General features: G+C 45.1%; 1 protein-coding gene and 1 long non-coding RNA gene across 12 annotated transcripts in view; one reads left to right on the top strand and one right to left on the bottom strand.

Moving 5' to 3' along the window:
• The window catches only part of DHRS7 (dehydrogenase/reductase 7), a 38,632-nt gene that overhangs the window by 5,273 nt on the left and 10,466 nt on the right, over window positions 1-22,893 (bottom strand). For 3 of the 11 annotated variants that reach the window (XR_006939474.1, XR_005860351.2, XR_005860354.2), the window contains 5 exons: window positions 19,393-19,460; window positions 18,888-18,983; window positions 15,461-17,805; window positions 12,724-12,869; window positions 8,224-8,334 (listed from right to left, as the gene is read on the bottom strand). Coding sequence is in view for 1 of the 11 variants with exons in the window: in XM_421423.8 (XP_421423.2) it covers window positions 1,883-2,122; window positions 2,914-3,020; window positions 8,182-8,334; window positions 12,177-12,312 (636 nt within the window). In the remaining 10 variants the exon portion in view is untranslated. Of the gene's footprint in view, window positions 1-1,882; window positions 2,123-2,913; window positions 3,021-8,181; window positions 8,335-12,176; window positions 12,327-12,723; window positions 12,870-15,460; window positions 17,806-18,887; window positions 19,461-22,893 lie in introns of those variants that run through there. The other 8 variants (XR_005860352.2, XR_005860356.2, XR_005860353.2 and 5 more) reach the window with 7 other exon arrangements.
• LOC107053579 lies at window positions 18,258-22,756 on the top strand. The gene is made up of 3 exons (XR_001466962.4): window positions 18,258-18,447; window positions 21,335-21,522; window positions 22,483-22,756. It is a non-coding gene; the product is annotated as an uncharacterized LOC107053579 (long non-coding RNA).

The raw sequence follows: 22,893 nt of genomic DNA, 5'->3' as shown, positions 1-22,893 counted from the left end.
TCTATTAATAACTGGTGGACAAAATGCAATCTGCAGATCAAGAAGACACCAGGTCGATATATGCTGGGTAAACACAACATGAAAAGCATCACCTTATGCTTGGTGTTTTTTTTCACTCCCCCACTGCTCTCTAGTCATTTCCTCTTGGTCACCAGAGATGGGTATCTCTGCTAAGTGCAGAGGACTATCATCCTGATACATCTCCTTTACCTGAGCTGTACTGGTGAAGTTTGATATTTCAAGAGAGCTCTTATAGCTGTGGGGAGCTTGTGCCCACATCTACCCATAGCTCAGGACTGGCAAGAGACTCTCAGGCTGAGTCTGATTTCAAAAATCTATATTGCAAACCACCTGCAATTAGTATTTGTGGGACTACTGCAAAAGAAACAAGAGAGGATGTCTGAGGTCTGGCCTGGTTATTGAGCAGAGGTAGAAATACCAAAGATATAAGCAGTTCAGTTACCTTGTTTTTAACTAATCCAGACATTTTAGTAAACTATTTCCTTTTAATCTTCCACATTCTCAATCTCCACATGAAATTCAAAGTTCTGAGAACTTTTAAAGCAACACATGAATTCCCCTGTAACTAACTAGCTGTGCTTATTCCAACAGCACCACAGCCAAAAGATCATTCAAGTGAAAGAACGTTTTCAAATAATGGAGCATAAGTGAATGGAGTCCATGCTTCTGCACACAGTGTTCTTCTAATTTAAATCTACCACTAGATTTACTCTGCCACTACTCTGCCTCTAATGGGCAATTTCATTGCTGGCACCAAAATTAAGAGAAGCAGCTCTCTCCCTGTCATTAACTGAAAGTTTTCTATAAGCAGAGACCTGTTGCTGTCTTCTACATCCTCATTCTTACAAATGCCTCATGGCTTTGCAATGTCAGCCACTTGTTCTGTGTCTGCTGTTGGTGGTCAAAGTGTCAAAAAGATACTGATCCAATAGGCTGAACAGAATTCTGTACTCTGTTCGTGTGCATAAACCCAGCAGGGAGCAGGAACGTGCCAGCTTTTTGTTATTAAAACCATTTCCAAGTACAGCTGAACTTTGGCTTTCTGAGATCAAAGCGTACATTAGTGGGAAGTCAAACAGTGGTGAATGACAAATACGTCTAAATAAATTTGCTAGTTAAACAAACGATTCCGCAATGATAGAGGCAGCCTCTTTTCCCTGCAGACATTTTTCTCAGTTCTTCTACGTTTTTCTGCCTGAGTGAAATGGCTTTCAGAAATCTTTCCAAGCAAAACTGAAAATTCAGCGTTATGTAGAAGAGAGTAGGACCTCCTCCCTAAGACACTGTGAGCTGCCAGTTCTTCACAGCACAGAAAGATTCAAAGCTACTGGGAAGATTCTTTCAGATCTTTCCAAGATCAGGGATTGCCATTTCTCTTGTTAGTCTGCTTTACCCATCACTGCTCTCACTTTACTGTCCTTAAGATTTCCTATAGTCTTTCTATAGTTTTCCCTCCTGATTGAGCTGAGTCTTCAAGCATGATGCCCCCGTTCTTGCACCACACTCCAAGATATGTGCACAAGGACTTTGCTCAGCTCAGCACCTTTTACACACAGTGAGTGTGATGGGTTAGAAGGAGAGGAGGAGAAACATGGCAAACCCTTCTGCCACATTATCCACAGCTGCACATGCAGTTCAGAAGAACTGCTGTAAACTTCTGTGTGGTGTGCTTACATGTGGGTTTTTTTGCTAAAAACAAAGCAGATTCTCTAACAATGAACTGCCAGTACTGTTAGCTGAAGAAGGCCTTGAAGTTCAATTGAAAAGTATTTTAAAGGCTATGCAACTAGAAACTAGAGAAGGAGTCCACCCGCTGGTCTTTCACACAACAAGACTTAATAAAAGTCAGAATGTGACATACCTGCAGAGCATGTTTGCTGGCACAGTACCCTGAGGCAAGAGGAGCACCCATGATCCCCATCACACTGCTCACAGTCACGATCTTTCCCCTTCTCCTTTCGATCATGTGATTCAGGACATGTTTTGTCAAAGAGATCGTGCCTAGGTAGTTCAGTTCCATTATGGCACTGAAGACATCCAGGTTTGTATCCACAAACAGAGAGCGCTGGGAACGTCCACCATTGTTGACCAAAACATCAATCTCAGGAAAGATAAAGTGTAAATAAATACAACACATCTTCTTTAATATTTCTCCTTTCTCAGGCAATTGCTAGTTGACTGTTCCCTTCCCTCCTGCCTCCCCACACACTACTCCTTTGTATTGAGAAATGGCTGCTTTGGCGCAGAGACAACAAAATGAAACAGTGTTTGATGCCAAATGTTAACTCCTAGTATAGGAATAATGGCAGCTGGAAACCAACTACATTGGTGTGACACTGTGACACCAAAGTACCAGTGGACTAAGGTGTAGCTTGAGTCTTTGTCCACTGTATAAAGTCAGATCTGTATTAGTCTGTATTAGTCAGATCTGACTGCCATTGTCTGGACTTGCAGTCCAAAAGACCACACCAAACAAGGCAAGCACTTGTGCCTGATGTCCAGTTTTGTTCCATATCTCTCTGAACCCAAATTGCATGCATTATAAAAATTACAAAATAGAAGTCTTGACTTTCATACACAATTTTAAGCCTAGAATATACAGATGAGGCTTGCTCCATTTGGTCAGGAAATACAGTGACATCAAGCAAGTTAATTTTTAATTCCTGGTAACAACTAGTGATTATTTATTATTTGCTGTATCTCTGCAAAGCTGCTAAAACCCAGAAGCAAGCAATGGAAGGGATGGGAATTTAGATATTACTTGTCATGTTCAATAATGAAACTTAAGCAAGATGTGAATGTAAGCATCAGTAAATGAAGTGAAATACAGACATACATGCAGGGATAGGAGAGGAAGAGAGAGAGAAATTCAGCCCCAGGAACACTCCTCACCTTGCCAAAATGCTTCAGAACACTGTTGGTGGCAGCTTCATGAGAGCTTCTGTCAGTCAAGTCAAGACGCAGAACAAGGATATCTTTATCACTCAAGTTGCTGATCTCTAAAAACAATCACAAAGTAAATGGGAACCAGTAAGGATGCAGACAAATACTGCAACTGCAAGAGGTATGTTTTAAAGCAGTCATTTTCACTAAAACAACACCAAGAAACCATAACATTAAGATAGAAATTGAATGCTTTCTTTGTCTTCATTTTGAACTCCATATAGAATCCACTTTTAATCTGTACCTATCAGGTCTTTTTCTTACCATGTTTTTGCTTGTAAAAAGCTTGACTTTATTAATTAGGTTTGTGTATCGCAATACAGACAATGCAACTCTCCAAATAAATTGCAATGGTTGGAAGCAATGCATTATGTGATTATTATTGGCAGCCTTGACATCTTCCTTATCGGAAAACTGTTCAACCATGCCTACCCCCTGTAGAAGGGAAGTATACTTGAGGTCAAAGCCACAACCTGAATATATCAGCTGGTTTATTGTAAAGGGAAGAAGGAGAATGATCCTTGTGAGTCCCTTCTAACTTGGGATATTCTCTACGAAGTTTTCTGTTTAACTGAGAGTTTTCAGAGCACCCACCTCCTGGAATAAAAGTCACTTGTCACTTGTCTGTTATTCAAGTTCAAGTCATTATGCTGAGTGTCTCCACCACTGCCTCTTCAGAACAACTGACCTTTTCCATAGAAAGCATTTCTAGAGCAGCGATGTGCTACCCTGGGGCTTGGGGGCATTTGACTCACAAAAATAAAATCTTCACTGTTAATCTTCCATTTTTTAAATTAGATATTTTAAAGAATCACTTGATTTATACTGCTTTAATAGTGGTATTTTTGTTTCTAAATTGATTCCTAGTCACAATTACATACACCTGCTCCCCTTTAACCGCTGTGCACTTTAAACATAGAGCACAGAATTTTTTGTTATTGCTTGCATATATAGGTCAGGTTGAACTTTGTCTCTACAGTGATGCACAGATGAGGTGACTGAAATACATAGCTTGCCTCTGTTCAAAGGTCACTAGTATTTAGGCAACTGGTTATAATATACCCATTTCTCTGGTTTAAAGCTACAGTATTTCAGCGTACAGCTCCTCCAAGACCTCTCCTCTCCCCTCCATGCATTTTTCTTTCATTATAGACAGCAATAAAATCCTGGTAGGTTAAACTACCCCTCTGCCTCATGCTCCTACAAGCAGATTTGCACAAGCAAAGCCTACTGAAACAGGCCACAGGGCTGGTCAAAGGGCTGGAGCACCTCTCCCATGGAGAGGGCGAGAGAACTGGGGCTGTTCAGTTTGGAGAAGGGAAGGCATTATGGAAACCTCAATGCAGCTTTTCAGTACCTAAAGGGGCTGCAGGAAGCTGGGGAGCAACTCTTCATTGGGGAGTGTAGTAATAGGACAAGGGGGAATGGCTTTAAACTAAAAGAGCGGAAATAAAGATTAAACATTAGGATGAAATTCTTCACGATGAAGGGGGTGAAGCACTGCAATAGGCTGCCCAGAGAAGCCCCAACCCTGGCAGTGCTCATGGCCAGGCTGGATGGGGTTTTGGGACCCCATTTTTCCTTTTAAGGGCTTTTGAGAGAAAACAAATTCCAGTAGTACAGGTGAAATTCAACTTGTAGAGAATGCTGCAGGAAAATACAAAGGCCACTTAGAAAAATCCTTTCAGTTACACAAACTGTTTTCCTCCTGCAGAGGTGCAATGACACGTGGAGCTGGCATGTGCATGACAACAGGTATTACCTGTAACCTTTACACAACTTTCCTTCTCTCTCTTACCTTCAGCATTTAAGCAGTGTAGAATGCATAAACATATCATAGGGTGGTGTCTGAATTTTGAACAAGATAAATGCACTTTGTTCTGACATTAATATGTCAATTATCTAGTTAAGTTACTGCTATGCATAGCACCTACTGCAGGCATGTTAAAGCCTATTAGCTCCAATTATGCCATATAATTCAGCCAAATTCAAGTTGATGTTGTACACTGCAATTCAATCTTAACCCATCTCATGCTACTTAAGTCTTACAGAATGCCCTTGCACTCAATAACAAAAAGAAAATACACAGGAGGTGGAAGCAGGCACAAGCTGCCCTGCATATCTGGTTTACATGGCATTTTGGTAGCAAGGGGGCTGCAGGGGCAGCCTCTGGAAGCAGAATCCAGAAGTTAGTTAAGTGGGAGCTGTTAGATCAGAGCCAGCTCCAGCAGGCTCCAAAAGCAACCTGCTGCTGGCCAGGGCTGAGCCATGAGCAATGCTGGGCCTGCCTCTGGAAGAGCAGATTTAGGACAAGAATAAACTGCTTTGCAGCTGGGAGAGAAGAGTGAGAAAACAAGAAACAGCCCTGGGGGCACCAAGGTCAGGGCAGAAGGAGCACAGAAGATGCTCCAGGTGTGGAGCAGCAGCTCCCCACAGCCCAGGAGAGGCCAGTGATGGAGCAGGCTGTCCCCCCGCAGCCCATGAGCACAGTGCGGAGCAGATCTCCACCAGCAGCCATGGAAGAGCCCATGGTGCAGCAGTGGATGTGGCCTGGAGGGACATGGCAGCCCATGGATCCCCTGCAGGAACAGCCTCAGGCTGGAACTGCAGCCCATGGGGGAGTCCATCCAAGAATGCAGAGACAGAATCAGGAAGGCTGAAACTCAGATGCAGTCAAAGCTGGTGAGAAAAGCAGAAGGCAAAAAGGACTTCTACAGGTATAGCAGCAACAAAAGGAAGACCAAAAGACAGTGAGGTCACCACTCAGCATAGAGATAGGAATGAAGTGATAAAAGGCACAGGAAAACATGAAAGACTCGTGTTGTTTTTTCTGCCTGAATTTTACTGGCAAGATCTCTCTGGTCTCCCACACTCCTGAGGCTAGCCTCTTGGAGAAAGACTACCAGCATCAGAGGAAGACCAAGCTAGCGACAAACTAGAGATACCAGCAGGTTGATACACGCATCCAAAAGCTACAAGAACCGACCAGTATCACCACAGTGGTACTGATCTTTAGAGGAGGTCTCCAGTGACTGGAAAAAAAAAGAAATGTCACAGAACCTAACCTCAGTCCTTGGGAAAATTATACAGCAATTCCTCCTGAAACACTCTCTAAACATATAAAAGACAAGGAGTCTGCTAACTGCCAACATAGATATACCATGGACATAGACTGCCCAACAATGTAATTGCCTTTTGTGATGACACAGCTGGCTCTATGGATAAGGGGAGAGCAGCAGATGTTTCACATCTTGACTACGTAGCTTTCTGCATTGTCTTCCATAGCATCCTTGTAGCAACATTAGAGAAATGAGGGGTCTAGATGAGTTACACTGATTACAGTGTAAATGAACACCAGGCTAGAGCAACCAACCACTCAAAGTTAAACTGGTGACCAGTTCTAAGAGGTGTCTCTCCATGAACAGTATCTTTCAGTATCTTCCTCATTAGTAACCCAGATGATGGAATGAAACATGAGTTTTCAGCAAATTTTGAGATAACATGAAGTTCAAAGGAGCAGCTGATATGCTGGAGGGTAAGACTGCCTTTCAGAGGCAACTTAACAAGCTGTAATAATGGTCTGACAAACCTCATTAAGCTCAACAAAGTCAGATGAAAAAATCTGCACCTGGGATTGAATAGTGTTGCACAGCATTGCAAACTAATATCTAAATGGTTGGGTATCGGATCCCCAAACAAGACTTAAGATCTTGATGAAAAGCCAACTGCAAGCTGAACGTAAGTCAGAAATAAATGCTACTGGGCTGCAAACAAATACTGAGAAACTGCAGCACGGAGCCACCAAGATGGCTAAAGGATCTAGCATACATGATAGTTAAGGAAAGGGATGGAAGGTCGAGTTTAGAGGGAAGGTAAGAGTGCAAGGGGGCTTCTTACTGAGGACTTTCATGTATTCCTACCAACCCTACCATGCAGCATTTGAATTTTTGCCATTATTACCACTTAGCCACGTGGATCCCCCTTGCTTCCTTTTAAATATATCTACTGAAGTGACAGCTTTTTTGAGGCATCAGAAAATGGAAATAAGTAGTAGTGCACTTCTGAAAGATTGCTGTCAGATTTTCAGAGTAGAAATGCTTAGCATCTGTTCCTCAGGAAACACAGGAGATAATCTTTTCTGCATCTTGAACAGCTCATCCACATGAATCAGCAGATTACAATGAGGGAACTGTGAATGGAGCTGACTATCAGCTCCAGTGTGCTGGAAATGATGGTAGCAATGCTGGAATATTGCAAAATTTGTGCCAAGTGACTCACATAACTGTATGCAAGTCTGTCAGGACCTACAGAACCAACACAAGGGTGAAGGTGCCAGTTCCCTGAATCGCATCATTACCAGTGACAAGATGTGGTACCACCACTACAAGCCAGAGTCAAAATAGCAGCATGGAGATAGGAAAGGGTGATCCTTCTGGATTTCCTGAAACTCAGACAAACCATCAACTCCAACCAGTAAATCATCATGCTGACTAAGCTGAAGGCTCAAACTTCCAGAGTTAGGCCAGAGAAGACAACATCCTTTCTCCTGCAACAATACCAAGCCACATACCAGTTTGAAGACTGTGAAGCATATTGCAAGTCTTGCCTGGACTGTCCTACCACACCCAGCATATAATTCAGATTTGGCAACTTCTGTCTTCCATCTGTTTGTGTTGACAAAAGATGGACTGCATGGGCAACATGCACTCCCAACACCGTCACAGCAGCTATGACACAAGGGGGTCACCTCAGATTTGTACAAGCACAGCATACAGGCTCCTGTTCATCACTGAACAAAAACGGAGAGATAATGGTAGCAACTATGTTGGAAAACAGCATTTTGTAACCAAGAACCTGCTCTCTCAAATAGTGTTATTGTGCTCTTTGCATATGTTGTAGTTTCCATGGAAATAAATAGGAGGCATTACTTGTGAAGTGACCTACGCAGAATGGTCACCCATTCATTTGTTTCTTTCCTTCCCCTTCATTTGCTTCTTTCCTTCCCCACTGTATTTATTTAGTAACTTATAACAGAATTAATAATGTGATTTTAACATAACACCAGCTCTTGAAGGCACTCATACTGCATGCCTGAGTTATACATAAAGTTTACTTTCATCACAAAATTTATTCCCATGCTTGTGTGTTACTAATTCTGTAGCAACTCCACCACAGAAAGAGTGGAACTGGCCACATGAAGCAAGAACTCATACTTACGAAGGCATTTCTTTTTCACTCTTTCCAGCTCATCCTCTCTTCTTGCTGAGATAGCAAGCAAAGCTCCTATCTTCGATAGCTGGTAAGCCAATTCTTCTCCAATTCCACTTGAAGCTCCTGTCACCCAGACAACCTTGCCACGCAGTTCATTTTCTGTCAAAAGAACCAGGACAGAAGTTCACATGTTGCTAATGCTAGAATAAACATATAAGTCACGGGCAGAGATACAATCTGATACTGTTTGTAAGACCTGTGCTCAACTTTATTGGCTGTTATAAAATCTTGACTTCTTTATTTTTTGGTCACATGTAGTTGTGAAATTGTTCAACGCTGTTCTACTGTCACTTGAACTTTGTTCCAAGGCTAATCTGAACAAACATGGATTATCTACCTGATGGAAGGTATCTGATTGCATTTCTGCTGGATTGGATTTCCACAGACCTGATCAAAATGAGGTTCAGAGGAAAGAGGGGAATTCTTGGAAATGACAGAAAACTGTTGCTATATTGCAAAACCAAACAAAAGGCTGAGCAAATGTTTCCTAACGAACGTCCTACCTCAAAAATGTTCCCAAGGAATTGCTTAAAGAAGCAAGTTCTCTGATTGTAGAAGGCTGATTAAAACAAACAGAATGGTGTTCATCCACTTTGTTTTGCATCTGATGCAGGTTAATTCTTGCATTGGTCAGAGTAGAGTACACTGATTTACTAAAATGTAAGCTCACAAATTAATTTCCTGTGTGCTCACAGTTCTTGTCCGGGTACGTTTGTTAAACCTCTAGTAAAAGTAGTACCTTACTGTTACTCCTCTTACAGCCTGTCCCCCCTTGTTTGCAGTCATTCCCTCACCCCTACTCCAAGATACCCCTGCAACTTGTGAAATAGTTTAGCATTCCAGGGATATATTTGATGATTTTGGATAAAATAGATGGATCAACCATTTAATTCTAGAACACAGTTTAAGCACTAATATCAAAGCACCTTCAGCATATATTGACTAAAACTTGCATATTTTTCAAGATCAGTCTTAGTGAAAATCTGACTCAAGTACCCAGAGGGCTGCAGAGCAGAGCTCTCCCTTCTATTTACCAGATACATACAGAGTATTCAAACAATTTCTAGCTAACCAAGAAGGATTTCACATTACAATTCTAACAGTAGAGCCAAATTCACTTCCTCCAACTTAAAGCATATTCAATTCTCAAAATAGCCAGAACAGCACATTTCAGCTCACTGAACCACCACCTTCTTTTTTCACTAAAACCAATGACTGTGAACTTTTACTTCCTGCTTCAGGATCAGTTCCTGCTTCTCTCCACACTAAATTGTCTCAAATTCCTACCTTCGGAGTCTTTATGACGAAAATCCCATGAAGAGATGAACACCCAAATCATATTCCCATCAGACTGGAAGAGCAGGGATCATTCAAGACTAATCAGATCTCAACTTGGGTTTGCAGTACTGGCAATGGGCATTATTTTTCTATTTCTTTTTCTTTTTTTCTTTAAGCTGACTGTATGTTAGCCACAGAATAAGTCTTTCCTTTTGCTTAAAGAAATTAATTTTCCAAAGGAGAGATGTATTCTAAGGTGATCAACATGGGAAGTGGAAAGAGATGTCACTGAAGTTGTAGGAATAACTTTAATTAATAACTGTATCAGAAGGCTGCTGCCACTAATGCTTATTCACACAGCCTTCCTACAGTTTCATTTCAATATATTCCCAATTCCTTAAATTAACCAAAAGAAACATGGGGGTTCATAGCAGATAATTTTTTTTGTTGGCAGAAAACCTGTGAAAACAAGTAGTATGTGAAGAGAAGAGCACATGGACATGCCTTCATCCCTGTATACTACACTCATCTCCTTTTGCTACTGAATACAAACTCACTTCTTTCTATCACACAGTTCCCCTGTTCCCAACTCCTCCTGGGCAACTTCACTGAAACTATTCAGGATCTTGTTCTGTGGACAGAATAGTTAACTGAGATAAGGAGAGTTTTCCACTGATTTCTCAGTGCTGATAGCTACCAAGCACTGGAGTTAATTTAATTTTAAGATCTAGCATCAAAACCTAGATGGTTCTAAAATAAATGTCCTGTTGATACTGCAAATAGGCTTAAAAATTAACTGTGCCAAATTGAAAAATAGAAGACTGTGCTTTTACCAACCATTAACTACTGTGTTATAACGCATAACAAACAAGTGGTTGAACAAAGTAGTACCACACGTCTTACAAGATGTGATTCTGTTGTTCAGCAATATTTGGGAGGTTTTCCATCATTTTAAAGCTCCTATCACACAAAGTTGCCGCTTTATTTCATTCATGAAAACATTTGGGGTGGAGAAGTTTTAAGCAGAACACTGCCCGTGCCCATAAAGAATCACGCTATTATGCTTAACTTAAAGTTTAAGGAGTAGGTTTTCACATATGTACACATTGGTACATAAAAGGATCCAACTTAGCTTGGTAACATTACCCTGACTGTGAAAAACAGTGTACAGAGTGACTGCTGATCTGCTAATGAGACACAACACAAAGAAAGACACCCAGTACTCAGCAACCCTTGTCTCCTGATCACACAAATATTTACATCATGGGAAATAATCCAGCATCTGCCAATGATGAAATCCAGATGCTTCCGTATAGAAGTCAATCAATGGAATGAAACCAGTCTTACCTACGTGAAGGCCATTCTTTGTAATTACCGTTCACAGGATAAAGAAACATCTTTGCTACTGTTTGTCTCAACACGCTCAAACCCAACTCCACAGGGAAATGATCCTCACGTTATCCCACTTCTGTACAACCTGAAGATGGCCTCTATCTTTGCTCCTAGTTTGCTGCACACCCCATTGGTCGGTAACAAAAAACAGTCCCACATTCACATTTCAAACATCTCTCTTGCCAAGCTCTTCACAGAGTTTGCCCTGCTCTTCTCTCAATCCCTTCCCAATGCCAGCCCTCACCTGCACCACCATTCTCAGATGAACAACTGCCTCAAACTCAAATCTTCATCCCTACATTCCCCCCAGACTCATTTTCTTGATGCTGCTTCTCCCTGCCTCAACCCACCATCCAGTTTCACTTCACACACAGGACAGTTTACAATGTTTTCTGCCCCATTACCTGTCAGACCAGCTTCTCCATCCTGCAACGCAAGAGGATGCTGTACAGTGACTGACAGCTCTGGCTCCATTTTCACCTCAGCTATCCAAACCCAAAGCTCACAGCATCTCAGACTGGGCTGCTGGCTAAGCTAACGTGAAACATTCCAAACTTTGTGGCTCATCTGATCAAAAGCCTCTGTTAAGCAAGTAAAAATTAGAGTTCTTACAGATCTTTAGTCGTCTAGAACTACAGACAGATTAGAAGGCTGACACAAGAGTTGAAAATCCTGCCTGATAGCTTTTTAGAGTCTTCACACCCACAGCTGACAAAGGCTACTCCTTACTACCCCAGGAGCCCCTTCCACAGCAGTCAGGATCTGAGGCAGTACCGCATCCCCTCTCCTTACGGGCCCTCCTTTGGTGCAGCCTTACGAGCAACGTGCTCGCTCAGCACAACTGTTTGTTATCCCAGAACCGGACGTATGACCGGAAAAGATGTAAAACAGTAGTTACAGGGCAAGCCCAGTCACCGCAAAGTTACTTCAGATTACTGCTTTACACAACAGGTCCCTCTGCAGCTGCCCCGGAGGGAGGTGCATGCGAAGGGCACGGCACACCTTGTGGATAAAGAGCTGAGAATGCTGGTTTTGGGGTGATTTTTGTCGCTCTTCAGACAAACCCCTGGGGCAGCGGGGCTCAGACTCACGGAGCTGAGGTAACTTCAGCCCCAACTCCCGAGGAAACCTCTCACGCCCACGCACCGCAGCGCCCCTTCCCCTCACGGAAACCCACCCCCGGGATGACCACCACCACCACCAGCACTCGCACCCGACCCCGCCGCCTGCCTCCTGGCGAGCGGGGGCTGCAGGCAGACAGGCGGCTTTACCTGGCTTCTTCCCCCGCCACTCCGCCCACAGCACCGTGAGGTCGCCGTCGGCGCGCAGCCAGCGCAGCAGCTGCAGCAGCAGGACCAGCAGGGCGCCGCCCGCCAGCAGCGTGCACAGCCCGCAACCCCACAACATGGCCGCCTCCTCCCGCCGCCTGCTGCGCGCCCTTATGAGGGCCTCAGCCTGGTGGGAGCCGCCCCTGCTGCCCGCAGCCAGCGCAGGCCGCCTCCTCCCCGTCTCTCGCCTCACCTTCCACCCACTTCCCCCGCCGGGCTGCGGTGGGCGGCTCCGCTCTGCTCTCCCCTGGGACGTGGCCCGTGCTCCCCGGTTGGGGCTGGTTGGTAACGGCCCCACGTTAGCGCAGTCAAGGCTACGGCGATAAGCGCTGCGTTTGTGGGGCAGAGGCCACGCATGTGACAGGGTGAAGGTTGGTTTCTGGGAGCGGGGCCCTCTTTACCCCAGCGTGACGTGCCCCCGAGGGGAGCAGAGCTGGTGAACACACATCCTCAGGACCTCTGTGCCCAGAGATCAAAACCCGGAGCTCACCGTGAGGAGGGTCTGAGGGGACACCGCCTTCCCTTTGCTCCTCAGGCTACCCAGTGGCTCCCTGTCATGGAGCAACCTGGAGACAGCAGCTCGAAGTGCAGCACTGAGGCCATCCGCATCTGCGTGTGGCAGCTGATGTCATCTGTCTGGATAGTGAAAGAAATGGGTTTGAAGGCTGGACTGTTATTAGGTGGATAAAGAATTGGCTGGAAGGTCGCAGCCAGAGGGCTGTGATCAATGGTTCAGGTGGAGGCCAGTCACGAGTGGTGTCCCACTGAGGTCTGTCTTGGGACTGGTGCTCTTCCCACACCTTTATCAATGACAAAGATTGAGGGATCGAATGCATGCTCAGCAAGTTTACCAATAAAACCAAGCTGAGCGGTGCAGTTGATAGATCAGAAGGAAGGGATGCCACCCAAGAGGGATGTAGACAGGCTTTAGAAGTGGGAACACGGGAACCTAATGAAGTTCAACAAGGCTAAGTGCAAGGTACTACTCTTGGATCGGGGCAATTCCAGCTGTGGGTACAGACTGGGAGAAGAATTCATTGTGAGCAGCCCTGCTGAGAAGGACATGGGGGTTCTGGTGGACAAGAAGCTGAGCATGAGCCAGCAGTGTGTGCTTGCAGCCCAGAAGGCCAGTTGTGTCCTGGGCTGCATCAACAGAGGGGTGACACTGGGACAAGGAGGGGATTGTCCCCCTCTGTTTTGCTTTTGTGAGGCTTCATCTGCAGTACTGCATCCAGGCCTGGGGCCTCCAGCAGGTCTAGGAGAGCCCATGAAGTGCTCAGAGGGCTGGAGCACCTCTCCCATGAAGACAGTCTGAGGGAGCTGTCTTGTTCAGTCTGGAAGAGAGAAGGCTTCAGGGGACCTCACTGCAGCCTTCCAAGCATCTAAAAGGAGCTTATAAGCAGGAGGGAAGTGACCTTTTACATGGACAGATAGTAATAGGGCAAGGGGGAATGTCTTTAAACTAAGAGAGGGGAGATTAAGGTAAGAAATTACACAAAAACTCTTTACTCAGAGTGGTGAGGCCCTGACGCAGCCTGCCCAGAGAGCTGTGGGTGCCCCATCTCTGAAGGTACCTAAGACCTGGTGCTCCAGGTCTCTCAGCCCTTCCCCAGAGGGGAGATACTCAAGGCCCCTGTTCATCTTTGTAGCCCTCCATAAGACTCTCTTCAGTAATTCCCTGTCTTTCTTGAACTGGGGAGCCCAGAACTGTACATGGTTCTCCAGATGTGGCCCCACCAGGACAGATTAGGGAGAGAAGGTTCACCTCCCTCAACCTGCTGGCCACACTCTTTTTAATGTAGCCCAGGAAATCAAGCTACCACAGCCCAGAGTAACTGCACAGCCCTCAGCAGGTCTGTCTGTAAAGCCTGTGTGCAGTTGGCTGCTGAGCATAGGACACTTGCAGTACATCTGCTAGTGCTCTGGTACGTGGCACGTGTGGGGTGCTATTGTGGCCATTTTGCTGCAAAACAAGCTTTTGCAAAAGAAAGGATGGGCCACATATTAAAAACTACTGGTACAGAATGGAGGGCATCTAATCTCAATTTTAACATAATTTTGCCAAGATTCTTGAGAAGTCGAGGACTCTAGTCAATTTCCACATCATGACAGAACTGGCAGCATTCTGATGTATGACTGCAAGCAGGAATCATAGAATCATAGAATTCTCAGGTTGGAAAAGACCTTAAAGATCATTGAGTCCAACCACAACCTAACCTAACTAACAACCCTCCACTAAATCATGTCCCTGAGCACCACATCCAAATGGTTTTTAAACACGTCCAGGGATGGTGACTCAACCACCTCCTTGGGCAGCCTATTCCAATGCTTAAGAACCCTTTCACTAAAGAAGTTTTTCCTGATATCCAACCTAAACTTACCCTGGCACAACTTAAGACCATTTCCCCTTGTCCTGTCACCTGTCACCAGTGAGAAGGGACCAACCTTGCTCTTGCTGTAAGCACCTTTCAGATATTGGAAGAGAGCAATAAAGTCTCCCCTCAGCTTCCTTTTCCCCAGACTAAACAGCCCCAGTTCCTTCAGTCGCTCCTTATAGGGCATATTCTCCAAGCCCTTCACAAGCCTTGTTGCCCTTCTTTGGACCTGCTCCGGCACCTTCCTCATCCCTTCTGTACTGAGGTGCCCAAAACTCAACACAGTACATGAGGTGAAACCTCACCAATGCCAAGTACAGGGGCAGGAATACTTCCCCAGTGCTGCTCACCACATCATTCCTGATACAAGCCAGGATGCCATTGGCCTTCTTGGCCACCTGGGCACACTGCTGGCTCATATTCAGCCAACTGTCCATCAGTACACCAAGGTTTCTTTCCATCAGGCAGCTTTCCAGCCACTCCTCCCAAGCCTGTAGGGTTGCCTGGGGTTGTTGTGACCAAAATGCAGGAGCTGACACTTGGCCCTACTAAAACTCATACAATTAACCTTGGCCCATTGATCCAGTCTATCCAGGACCCTCTGTAGTGCCCATCTCCCTTCAGGCATATCAACACTCCCTCCCAACTTGGTGTCATCTGCAAACCTTCTGACAGTGCACTCACTTCCCTCATCAAGATCGTTAATAAAGATGTTGAATAGGAGTGGCCCCAGTACTGAGCCCTGGGGGACACTGCTCATGACCAGTCACCAACTGCATTTAACTCCACTGACCACAACAATTTGGGCCTGGCCAACTTCAGTTCTAGCTGGGCTTTGGCTTCATTACGTACCTGTAATCATCATAAGTAGCTTGCCCACTCTTCCAGAGACCATAAGCTTTCCTTTTGCTCTTGAGTTCCAGCCAAAGGTCTCTGTTCAGCCAGTCCAGCCTCCTTGCCTGTTGGCTCGTCTTCCATGACTCGGGGATGGTCAGCTCTTGCACCTTTAAAATTACTTTATTAAAGTATTCCCAGCCTTCCTGGGCTCCCACGCTCTCCAAAACTAACTCCAAAGGGACTCTCTCAACCATGGTCCTAAAGAGGTTAAAGTCTGCCCTCCAGAAGTCCAAGGTGGCAGTTCTGCTGACTCCCCACCGTGGTTCAACAAGGATCAAGAAATCTAGCATCTCATGATCACTATGCCCCAGATGGCCTCCAACCTTTACGTCCCCCAGGAGACCTTCTCTGTTAACAAACAGCAGGTCCAGGATTTTGCTTCCCCTTGTTGGCTCCTTCACCAGCTGTGTCAGGAAGTCATCTCCCACACACTCTAGGAACCTCTGAGACTGTTCTCTATCTGCTGTATTATAAATCCCACAGATGTCTGGGAAGTTGAAGTCCCCCACAAGAACAAGGGGGAGAGACCTTGAGACCTCACCCAACTGTCTATGAAGTGTCTTGTCTCTTTATCCTGGTTGAGTGGCCTGTAGTAGACTCCCATGATAATATCAGTCTTATTGGCCTTCACTTTTATTCTGACCCATAAGCTCTCAACCCATGCAGCACCCTCTTCATTGGCATGGGGTATGGCTGCCCCAGAGTGTACCTGCTGTGGTGTCTTCTCTGTGTCCAGCGTGCTTAGCTGTGGGACAAGTGGGCGTTTCTCATTTCCCATAGATCAGCATGCTTGTGAGCCGATCTTCCAGCCTCTCCAACTCCTGCAGTGCCTGCTCATGTTTGTCCGGATCCTGCGCCAGGTGCTGAAAGAGGTTGAGCGGTTCGGACTCTCGGAAATCTTGTGGCAAGATAATCTCTGCTGGCACATCCTCATTTCCAATGAGGAAGTGGTTCAGACGTTTCTCCTCCACACAGCAGCGCAGGTAGCGAAAGATGTCATCCATCTGCAGCAGAAAATACCTCTCATGCCAGTTTTCCAAAGGGATGGCATTCAGGAGGTGCATGAACACGGTCTTTAGTTCATAGGTAGAAAAGTTGTGGCCCGACAGGATATAGGCACACACTTGCATACATCTGAAGTGGAAATGGTCATCCTCGGCATGGCTGGCTACATGCTGGAAGAACTTTGCCTCTGCCACAGCACAGCTCTGTGGCCAGATCGTGCTGGGAGTACCACCAGGCTCCTGGTAGTCAGTCTCCTGGCTGCTCAGAAAGATGTCTGTATTGTCTTGCTGTACACCAAACACTAGCTTAATGGAGGTGCTTCTGAAGATATTTCTCACACGAAGCCTGCAGGAGCGCCTGGACAGCACCACATTCATGCTGCATGTTGCAGACGCAGGGATGCATTTCCAGGCATTTCTGATCAGCACCAGGAACCAGCGGGCAGTCTTCTCCACATCTAGGCAGGAGTCAGTGCAGAGGTTGTGTAGGAGGCTGGGCTGCTGATTTCTCAGCTCTTCTGCGGAGGCGTGGAGGAAGCACTGCATGCCCATCTCCTGCTCCCTCCCGCACGTGCATTCCAGCGCTACATGGATACGGGAGTTCTTCGCTGGTAGCTCCCCTATGGTGCTCAGATCCGGGTGGAAAACATGCCCACGGGGGGCCAACAGGGGCACAAGCACGCAAAGGACAGGTTCATGCTCAACGGGATACCAGCCTTCGTAGGCACCACCCACCCCAATGGGGTGCTGTGGCACTGGATAGAAAGTATCTGATACGAGATACTGGGAAATAGCAATGAGTTCACTCAACAGCAACAGCGTATGTTCAGTGTTGACTTGAGGGCTTTGGATTGACCAGAGAGCACCAGGAAGGAAAAATGGTTGCTCCTCTTCTACCCCCTCCTCCTGCTGCTGCTGCTCCTCCTGCTGCTCCTGCTGCTCCTCCTGCTGCTCCTGTTGCTGCTCCTCCTCACTGCTGGAGCTCTCCTCATCACTGCTGTCTTCAACCCTCTGAAACTCTCTATGGATCTTCCACATGAACCAAAACAGAAGGATGAAAAGACAAAGAAAATTAAAAATCTTCCAGTATGGCAACAAAGCAAAGAGCAGGGCTTGCATGCCCATCCTGCTCCGTGCCACTTCCATCTCTTCTATCTCCAGCAGCAGCTTTGTCATCTGCTCTTGCAGATACACCTCACGCTGCCGCATGCGGTTGAGGGTTTCCTCATCCAAATAATCACCAACACATGGCACTCTCTGCGCCAACAACGAGAAGACAAACGCCAAAGCCATGATCTGGAAGAAGTGAGAGAGGGGAGGTCAGTGGGGCTGGGTGGGAGCTCGCGCACGGCTGGGGGAGTTGGGCCAGGAGCCACAGCCCCTGGGGTCAGGTAGGAGTGGGGGCGAGGGAGCTGGGAGGCAGCAGGAGCTGAGGCCAGCACTGGTGGCGACTGCCCAGAGAGCCGCTCGCAGGCTCCCCTGAGCACTCACTGCCATCACTGCAGGCTCCCAAACCCCTCGCGGGCCGGTGTTTGCGCCCGGCCCAGCACAGCCCTCCCCTTTGCTGCTGCACTCACCGCTGGCCCAGGCCAAAGTGGAGCAGCCGCTGCCTGCTGATGGCCTCAATACCAGCCCCGCATTGTGATGTCACAGACGCCCCAGCCCCACCCCGCGCAGTCCCTCTCAGCTGCCCTGGGCTGCCATGGCCATGGCATCACCTCTGTTCTGAGGCATGTGGCTGGACTGAACTCAAAGGGTCTCCCTTTACAAGGCAGGCAGGACCTTCCCTGAAGAATTCTCAAAAAGAATATCAGGTGACATGGCCTGTGGATGTGATGCTCCTTCTGTGCCACCCTGTGAGACAAGTCAGCTCCGTTGGTTCTGACCTCTGTCCCTGTGGTCATGCATGCGCTCTTGGTGACTTTGTGGCACTGATGGGTAGGTGTTGGCGGTTGTGCCATTTGCAGGATTGGGCCTCACCATTTCTGGATCTGTATTCCTGCTGTGCTGATGCAATGTGGAACTGAAGGACATGGTTTAGTGGGCACGGTAGTGATGGGGCAAATGTCGGACTAGATGATCCTAATGATCTTTTCCAACCTGAGTGATTCTACAATTCTGTGGTTCTTTGGTTATCATAATGATAGATAAATATACTTAAGAAATTATATTAATTATACTGACTCAAGTCTATGAAAAAACTTCTTCAGAGAGCCCCCTCAGCTAAAAAGCAGTAAAGCGACCACAGTCTGTGGCTTTTATCTATGATTTCTGTAAACAGTCTGCCCAATCATGCCCAACCGTAAGATTTCTTCTCAGCATCAAAACAACAGGCAAAAGATTGATGGGAGTCCCGGGCTGCCAGCTTCCAGTCTTACCTTGATGGCCAGGGGTGCTTTGGCTTTCCATCCTGGAAGTATAGCTTTGAGTACTGGCAGTAACATATGCTCTTTGTGTTGCTTCAGAATCAGCAACTGCTTAGAGAAAAGCTACATGACAAATTATGAAAGCAAAATGAAAGATCTCTTAAAGGTTCATGCCCATGGATTTGACCAACTCTAAGTTCTCAAGGAGAACAAAAAAATTATCTTTCTAAGGTCTGAGCTCAGTTTCCACAGAGAAGCTAATTTTCACTTTCTGGAGAAGCCATTACTGCTAACAGTTTTTAAACATGGTTGAGGATTAAAGACTCAATTAACCAAAGTCAACCTGTCCATAAAAAGAATGAATGACAGGTCTGTTGCACTTTATGCTGTGATTTAGGCAGATGACACTTCGGAGTCCAGTAAACATTCTATTATTTGTAAGTACTCAAGTGTGCTAGTGAACTGCAAGAGCCAAATGCAAGGCTGAAGTACATGACTCTGAAAACAAAATAGTTACCTCTTTAGGAGGTCACAGTCTTGCTCCACACCCTGCTGCCAGCCTTGGTGAGACTTCCTGTGTTGACTCTGTGACAGCAGATAACAGATCAATTAAAGTCTGAACATACCATGGCAATGTGCATTATTCCTGCTACCACCCGTTGCACCAGCGATATTGGCAACAATGGAAATAAGAGCAAAATAAGATGCCATAAGCCTCCAAAGACAGAAATACACATTTGACTAGATTGCTTTTTCCATATATTAAATGTGTTCTGCAGTCATGAAGTATTAGGAAGATCTTGTGCATAAGTGCAATGATACAAACTCTCAAGGGATCTCTATTAACGAATAATTAATGTACAATACTACTAATGCTACTAAATTAAAAATGTGTCAGTAGACTGAAAACGGACTCTACTAGTCCTTTTCAGCTTTATGATTCCAATTAGACCTATTTTGGCAGAGCTTTTTATTTAATACCTACACAGCTTTTTCTGTGTGACAATATTTATAGCGTTAGAATTGTTAGGAACAAAAGGAGTAGGAGGCAAAATTAGAATGATAAGAATTCAACACTAAGAAAAGATGAGATTTGTCTTACAATTTATCTGCCCACCACCCTAGAACTTTTAAGACATGTGAACTAGGCTAATTTCATATTCTAGTTCTATTTGCTAATAGCCATATTGTAACCCATACCCAGAGGTGAGTGGAATGAATTTCAGAATCAGGATCAAAAATTAATCAAATTTTAAAGCAAAGTTACGCAGTGCATAAACCTATCATATATAAGCTTATAAATATGCGTATCAGACATATCAGAATGCATCATCAGAGTGTATATGGATTTCTTACATAGTTCCAAGTGCCCAGAATCCTGTCATTTTGCACTTCATTTTACATTTATTCTCACGCTGATTTTAGTATATTGTTTTTTTCTCATTGATACTGTTACAGAAAATGGTTATTTGTGCTGTAGATACTAATATTCTTCCAGTGTGTGTATCTTTTTCCTTGTTCCATTACAAGTTTAGATCAACGTCCATCTTTCTTCAGGGTTTCCACTTACTTCAGCAGAAGTAAAATGGACGTTGTGCTTTCTGTGCTGGAGATGAAGCAGTTCAAAAAGTGCATAAAATGTGCAAGTTTCAGCTTCACCATAGAAATGAGAAAGTGACATGCCATAAATCTTCCTCTTCCTATGATGGCTAAAGAGTATCAATGTACATGTTGCAAACAGAGCATTATGGGAAGGACATCCATTCATGGATGGAAATTATTTAAACCATGGTTGGCAAGGCACTCCAGCATCTGTTTCAACCCATCCTTACTCAGCAAAGCACTTAACTATGCTTTAAACAATATGCATGCACTTACATGTCTTTGGTTTCAGTTGGACATACTCTGTAAAGCATACACTTTTTTAAATTTTTTTAGGCCTATAACAGTAATATGATTACGCTGTTTAAGAATCAGTTTTACAGCAGTAAATTATACAAATTCCCTAGGTTCAGGTGATCTAGCCAAGTTCTACAGTTTACAACAAGACAAAGTTAGAAGTTGGTTGTATTTCTGAAACAGAAAGAAAGAATTTTGGTCTACTACCAAAGTGATACTTCATTTTTTTTTCTTCTAGGTTCACTGTAAAAAACTCACAGAGCTTTCTAATTGTCTTATGTCACTTAAATACATAGGCACTGCCATGATGACAGATCAGGACTATGTGAAATTATTTCCATTGAGTAATGGCTGGCAGGGAAAAAAAAAAAAAAAGAACAGAAAAAAGTGATTGGAATTTTTCAATGTACTACTTAGAGTTGGGTCTTTTAATCCATATGCAATTACATAAACTAGTTGTCTCCAATTGTAAAGACCTAAACATACATACACTAATCTGTTCTAATACACAAAGTTCTCTACTGGTTTAATTAACTGCATTCCTCTCTGGTTCATTTTAGGCAGATCAACGTTTTCATGCTTATAGACCTGGAAGTGGAAGAACTACGGCAAAGCCAGTCGTCAACATGTGTTAGAATCATAGAATAGCTTGGGCTGGGAGAGCCCTTAGAGATCATCTAACTCCAGCCCTGTGCCATTAGCAGGAACACCTTCCACTGTATTCATAGCATACAGTATACTATAATAGGTAAGAGAAGTTAGGTTGCCTTAAGCATGAGTTACAGCCAATGACACCTACAGAAGATGTGCAGGGCTTCTGGGTTAGCATGCTTAAGGCTCCTATTTTGTAGCAAGGTGCTGCACTTGGGCTGGGGCAATCTCAGGCATTTATACAGACTGGGAGAACTCCTTGAGAGCAGCCCTGTGCAGAAGGACTTGGGGGTCCTGGTGGATGAGAAGCTGGACATGAGCTGGCAATGTGCGCTTGCAGCCCAGAAGGCCAACTGTGTTCTGGACTGCATTAAAAGAGTAGTGGCCAGTAGGGACAGGGAGATGATTGTTCCCCTCTACTCAGCTCTCGTGAGGCCCCATCTGGAGTACTGCATTCAGGCCTGGGGCCCCCAGCACAGAAAAGATGCAGAGCTCTTGGAATGGGTCCAGAGGAGGACCACTAAGATTATCAGAGGGCTGGAGCACCTCTCCTATGAAGAAAGTTTGTGGGAACTGGGCTTGTTTAGCTTGGAGAAGAGAAGGCTCCAGAGAACCTTATTGTGTCCTTCCAATATTTGAAGGGAGCATATAAACAGGAGGGGGAGCGACTGTTTACAAGGGTGGATAGTGATAGAACAAGGCAGAATGGTTTTAAACTAAGACAGGGGAGGTTTAGGTTAGATATTAGGAGGAAGTTTTTCACTCAGAGGGTGGTGACGCACTGAACAGGTTGCCCAAGGAGGCTGTGGATGCCCTATCCCTGCAGGCATTCAAGGCCAGGCTGGATGTGGCTCTGGGCAGCCTGGTCTGCTGGTTGGCGACCCTGCACATGGCAGGGGGTTGGAACTGGATGAGCATTGTGGTCCTTTTCAACCCAGGCCATTCTACGATTCTATGATTCTATGGATATATACATTGTTAGTTGTCTGAGGTGTTGCCAATTTTTTCCAGTCCAGCTTTTCCTACAATAGTTAGTAGATTTCTCCTTCTTTTGAAGGTTTAAAACCACTTTCTCCGTTAAGTCTGCAAGAACAAGTTTCCAGCAGTTCTGACTACCCAACACTGCCAGGAGAACTTCAGTATAAAATGAGTAAACTTTTCACAGACTTGTGGGTGAAGTGCTTACTCTTCGATTGTTCATAAGGGGGACTCAGAAGACCTGTTGCCAGCCCTGGTAATAATACCATGAGCAGGGCTGCGAATATTTTCCGCAGTACTGTGATGCAATTTCTTTGATCCACTTTACAGCAAATAAAGCTCCAGTGCAATTAGCTGAGATTATTTCAGTGTCTGTGTAAAACATGAATTTGAAAAATGCTCTTGCTTCACTAAATTATTTATGCATGTACAGTAACATTAAAATGAATAGCAAAAAATAGAGCAGCACTGCATTCCCTTTCCCGGTTAT

The sequence above is a fragment of the Gallus gallus genome, chromosome 5, assembly GCF_016699485.2.
Source record: "Gallus gallus isolate bGalGal1 chromosome 5, bGalGal1.mat.broiler.GRCg7b, whole genome shotgun sequence".
Lineage (NCBI taxonomy): Eukaryota > Metazoa > Chordata > Aves > Galliformes > Phasianidae > Gallus > Gallus gallus.
The sequence above is the reverse complement of the archived record's forward strand: the minus strand, read 5'-3'. Positions and strand labels throughout refer to the sequence as shown.